The 5,486-nt window shown below is 63.5% G+C and overlaps 1 protein-coding gene across 1 annotated transcript; it reads left to right on the top strand.

Moving 5' to 3' along the window:
- The first annotated feature begins 3,683 nt into the window (after positions 1-3,683).
- On the top strand, positions 3,684-4,706 carry PURA (purine rich element binding protein A). The gene has a single exon (XM_031611805.2). The coding sequence runs from the start codon at positions 3,699-3,701 to the stop codon at positions 4,689-4,691; it is 993 nt and encodes a 330-aa protein (XP_031467665.2). The 5' UTR covers positions 3,684-3,698; the 3' UTR covers positions 4,692-4,706.
- The last annotated feature ends 780 nt before the right edge of the window (positions 4,707-5,486 follow it).

Below are 5,486 nucleotides of genomic sequence, written 5' to 3'. Positions count from 1 at the left end.
CAAGCCTCAGCACGGCTCAGGGAGTACTTGAGTATAAACCAGAACATGCTGCCTGTTCCATGGTGGGAGTGCTGGGCAAGGACTGAACCCAGGGAGAGACCTGATGTTGCAGCATGAGAGAAGAGCTTTGTTTGGTGTCATACTAAATTTAATCACCTCCTAAACTAATGGATACCTCAACTGGGCTGAACAGAGCTGGAAAGACTGCAGGAGAATTTGAACAATGATGGGAAGAAGAGTGGCTCTGCCGCTCAAATATGTGTTTCTTGGCAACATCGTTCGTGTGTGATGGGCTTTTCTTTGACTTGCACAATAACAATCTCATCTCAGCCACTTTTGTTACTAATCTTATCTGTTGTTTGAATGGCTCTTAGATTCCCTCCTGTGACTACAAATGTTCGTACAAGCTCTCAGAATCAGCAGAATTGTTGTTTTGTGGCTGGATATCAGGCTTGGACTCCAAACTTGGATATGCTCACTGTCCGCATCAGATATGTTCTTAAAAGCCCTCTGAATTGGATTTTGAAACAAAAGGCTCCTTGATCTTAAATCTCGTGTCACAGCAGTGACACTGAGAAAACCCTTACCCCTGTCCTTCAGGGGAACCCAAACCGGTGCAATGAAGGATAGCCACAACAGTAACAGAAAGGAGAATTTGTCCAATAGGAGGAAACTTCCAAATGTTTGTCCTATTTAGACTAACAAAACAGGCTGAAGTTGCACAAGAATCAGTAACAGTGAAGTAGCCATTGGTATATTCAAGCTGGGGATTAAAAGATATCGGAGAAAGATGTAGGAGCTTTGGGGCAGAAAGGCTTGGAGTGGTTCTCAGCAGAATGGAGAGAAGCTCAAAGTGGAGCTTGCTAAGCACATGGGACATGTTGGTGTGACTGCAGCAGTGAGGTACAGTGAGGTACACAGCAGCACCCAACCCCTGTGAGACCCTGCCCACGCTTTGGTCATTACTGCCTGCACAAGGCACAGAGTGAGCCACCAGAGTGCTCTGAGAACTTCTGCAACCAGCAACACAGTGAGGGTGGGCAGAGGGGGTACCCAGCAACATCCCACCTAAGGGGAAGTAATGTCGGGCCATATTCCCGGAGCTCAGAGCATCCACTGAGAGTACCCACTCTGGGCATAAGAAAACTGACCCGTGTGTGAGAGCACCAGCCTCTGTTGATGGCCCTCCTTAAGCACCATCATTAGAATGAACAGCTCTCACCCTGTGTGGCCAGGGACGGCCACCTGCTCCCATGCAGACAGGTTTCACCAAAGGAATGCCATCACCAGTGATATATTTACCAGCTTTCCAGCACGACTAAGGCAGCGGTTCAAGCACCATTAGGACACCTGCTGGCATTAGGCCTCGGGTAAGGTTGTTCAAAGCTGCTCCTTTTCGGGACAAATGAGCAAAGTGGCACAAAGACCTGCCCTGTTGCAGCAGGACGGTTCTCTCTGTCCCGCGGCGACCTCGGGGCAGCCATGTGGGAGACAGCACCCATAGCCAGAGCAGCCTCATGCACACAGACTCCTCTTGCGAGCCCGCAGCCCTTTGACAGCCGGCACCGGAGGATGCTCGCTGCCCGCCCGCAGCCGCCCCTCGGTTCGGCCCCGCCCCGCCCCTTTGCGCTCCTCCGGCCTCCTCCTGTCTGAGCCGTTCGGCAGCGGAGCCGAGCGGCCGTGCGGGGCTGGGCAGCGGGTGGCACCGCGGTTCCCGTGCCGCCGGGACGAGCACGCAACAGTCCCCGGCCCGACCGCACTCCCCGGCGGCGTGGCGGCCCCTCGCGGCTTTGCCCCGCCGTAGTTGTGGTGTGGTGCTTCCTTGTTGGCTCCGGTGCCAGGAATGCAGTATGAATTTATTCACCAGTCCTTAATAAATATATGTCAAGATATATCCCTGTGTACCCCTCGGCCCACCTACGGGCTCCGGGACCGGGAAGTCTTCGGGAAGCTCAGGTCTCCGCCCGGCCACTCAGCCCCGCGCCCGGTGCCCGATGCCCAGTGCCTGGTGCCCGGTGCCGCGCATTGCCCCACGCCTATTGCCCTCGATGCTTCCGGTCAGCTGCCGGCTCGCTGCCGAGGCCCTACGGCTTCCAACGCCCCCTGACCCCAGGATTTCTCTGCGCAGCCCGGCGGAGTTTCCTGGCCCTACCGGCAGCCCCGGGCCCGACGGCGGAACGGGACCGGGCCCTCTCCCGGCGCGGAGATCTCCGTGCCCCCGTCGTCGGGAGCCGCCCCGTCGGGCCGGGCACTTCCAGGAGCCGCTGAACGGCAGAACGCGAGCGGAGCCCCGGCACCCGCTTGGTCACAAACCGCTCCGCTCTCCGATGACCGCGTGCCCGACGGGGCGGGGAGGGGGAGCGATGGTACCGAGGTACCGTTCCGGCGCGGCCCGACTGTCCGGCGCGGGTTCAGAGCCGAGATTTTGTTTTCCGCATTTCCCCGCTCGCCGGAGGCCAGCCCCGAGCCTCCCGGTGCCCCCCGCTCCCGGAGCGCCGGCCCCGTCCCGCCCGGGGTTCAGCCCCCACCATTCCCGGGACTCAGTGCGGCCCCGCGAGCCGCAGCTGTTCGGTCCTGCCGGGTTCCGGCAGCGCCGCCGCCGGGGGAAGGAGCATCGGGAGCGCTCGTGGCGAGGAAACGAATTTCCATGGGAAGACGCGAAGCGTTCCGCTAGCTGCGGGGGTCCGCTCGCCCGATGAGCTCCGCTCCGTGGGCCGGGAGCCCGGAGAACGGCTGTCCCGTTCCGCTCGGGTTGACCGACGGACGCTTTCCGTGTCTCGGCCCCGGCGAGGGGCGGCCGTCCGGTTCCCTCCACGTGGGCCCGTCCTTTCGATGGTTTCCGAAAAAAGACTCCTCGCGGCCGCCCGAAACGTCGAAACAGCGATTCTTCGTGGGAAAGAAACAGATGGCAGCGCCCGGGCCGGGAGCGGGGCCCGGCTGCGGACGTGCGCGAAGCCGCGGCCGTGCCCGCCCGGCTCCGCCGCCCGTTGGGGCCGGGACCGCTGCCGTCGCGCGTGCCCTTCGGCGGTCGCTCCACGCAGACCGCGAGAGCGGCGACCCCGAGCGGCTGAGCCGGGCGGGCGGGGGCCGCGCCGGAGGGGACCGGAGCCGCGCGTCCCTCTCCAGCCTCCCCGCGAAGGGCCGGCAGCGGGCTGCCAGCGGGGACCCGGGGGAGCCGCCGAGGCCGGCGGGAGGGCGACGGGGTCGGAAGCGGGTGAGAGGTCCGCCCGGAGGGCGGCGCGGTACGGTATAGCACGGCACGGCGCTGCACGGCGCGGCGCGGTACAGCGCGGCGCGGCGCGGCGCGGCACCTCCCGCCCTGCCCCGCCCGGCCCTGCCCCGCCCCGCCCGGCCCGGCCCGGCCCGGCCCGGCTCGGCGCGCGGTGCGGCCGCCCGTCGGCGCGGCGCTGCTGCCCGCACGGCGGGGCGGCCGGCGGCGGGGCCGCTCTCTGCCGCCTCCCGCGCCCTCTCCTCGCTCCCGCAGATCTCGCGAGAGCGGCCGGCTGGTGGCCGCGGGGGCTGTTGCAGCAGCGGCGGCGGCGGCGGGCGGAGCGGCGGCGGCGCGGGCGGCGGCCGGGGCGGCCGAGGCGGCGGCGCGGGCGGCGGCGCGGGGGCGCCGGGCGAGCGGCGGCGGAGCGGCGGCCGAGGCGGCGCGGCCGGGCGGCGGCGGCGGCGGCGGCGGGCGGAGCGGCGGCATCATGGCGGACAGAGACAGCGGCAGCGAGCAGGGCGGCGGCGGCGGCGGCGGCGGCGGCGGCGGCGGCGGGGGCGCGGCGGGCGCCGGGGGGCCGGGCTCGGGCGGCGGCGGCGGCGGGCCGGGCGGCGGGCTGCAGCACGAGACGCAGGAGCTGGCCTCCAAGCGGGTGGACATCCAGAACAAGCGCTTCTACCTGGACGTGAAGCAGAACGCCAAGGGCCGCTTCCTGAAGATCGCCGAGGTGGGCGCCGGCGGCAACAAGAGCCGCCTGACGCTCTCCATGTCGGTGGCGGTGGAGTTCCGCGACTACCTGGGCGACTTCATCGAGCACTACGCGCAGCTGGGGCCCAGCCAGCCCCCCGAGCTGGCGCAGGCGGCCGACGAGCCGCGCCGGGCGCTCAAGAGCGAGTTCCTGGTGCGGGAGAACCGCAAGTACTACATGGATCTGAAGGAGAACCAGCGCGGGCGCTTCCTGCGCGTCCGCCAGACCGTCAACCGCGGCCCGGGGCTGGGCGCCGCGCAGGGCCAGACCATCGCGCTGCCGGCGCAGGGCCTGATCGAGTTCCGCGACGCGCTGGCCAAGCTCATCGACGACTACGGCGTGGAGGAGGAGCCGGCCGAGCTGCCCGAGGGCACCTCCTTGACTGTGGACAACAAGCGCTTCTTCTTCGACGTGGGCTCCAACAAGTACGGCGTCTTCATGCGGGTGAGCGAGGTGAAGCCCACATACCGCAACTCCATCACCGTCCCCTACAAGGTCTGGGCCAAGTTCGGCCACACCTTCTGCAAGTACTCGGACGAGATGAAGAAGATCCAGGAGAAGCAGCGGGACAAGCGCGCCGCCGCCGCCGCCCCCGCGGGCTCCGGGGCCGGGCCCGAGCCGCCGCCCGAGGCCGAGGGCAGCGCGGCCGCCGCCGCCGCCGCCGCAGCCGCCGCCGCCGCCGCCGGGCCGCCCGGCGCCCTGCTGCAGGCCGACGAGCCCGAGGAGGACTGACCGCCCGCCGGCCGCCCCGCCCGGCGCCGGGGCCGCGGACTCGGACTGCTCTCGGCCGCGCGGGCGGCGGGCGGCGGCCCGCGGCCGTCCCCGGGCGGCACCCCCGGAGCACCCCCCGCCCGGCAGCCTCCACCGAGCGACAGCAACGCCTCCGACCCGCCACCCATCGCTGGATGTCCCTCCACTTTTCCCACCGTATCAAACAGTAAGCAGCTGCTAAAACAAACAAACAAACAAACAAACAAAACAAAAAAGTCAAAAAAAAGTAATAACATTATATATGAACTGTGTTTCCTACTTGATTAAAAATATAAAGAACTGAGTGTTTATTTCCCTAATTAACCGAGAACTTTTGTACACGTTTAAGCTATTATTATTAAAAGTGTTTGCAAAAATGGTCAAGATTATAATATTGCTGAATTATATAAAAAGTCCTTTTCATGTTGAGCTAACATTTGACTTTAGCACAAAAAAGAGAGATATTTTAGAACACGTAAAATAATATTTTTAGTTTTTTCTTCTCATTTTGTTACCAAATTTCGAACCTTACATGGAGGTTACTATAGTATATTTGACACCCTATATACCTGTGATTAGAGATGTGTATATATATATGAGGGCTAGGCATGCTGTGTGTCTGAGCTTTGTCTAAATGTTATGCAGAAGTTTGTAGAGTTACAAGGTACGTAGGTTTAATTCATGCAAGGTAAACAATAAGTGCTCTCTTTTATACGATATGCATTGCATCTGGACCTTCGACATATAAAAATGGTCAGTGAAACTTCTGTGAACATG

Source organism: Phasianus colchicus, chromosome 15 (assembly GCF_987193195.1).
Source record: "Phasianus colchicus chromosome 15, bPhaCol1.hap1.1, whole genome shotgun sequence".
NCBI lineage: Eukaryota > Metazoa > Chordata > Aves > Galliformes > Phasianidae > Phasianus > Phasianus colchicus.
Note: the sequence above shows the minus strand (reverse complement) of the source record. Positions and strands in the feature narration are given on the sequence as shown.

What these genes read in the sequence shown, in the direction of transcription:
- PURA (XM_031611805.2), top strand. Translation starts at nt 3,699, where the DNA reads ATGGCGGACAGAGACAGCGGCAGCGAGCAGGGCGGCGGCGGCGGCGGC.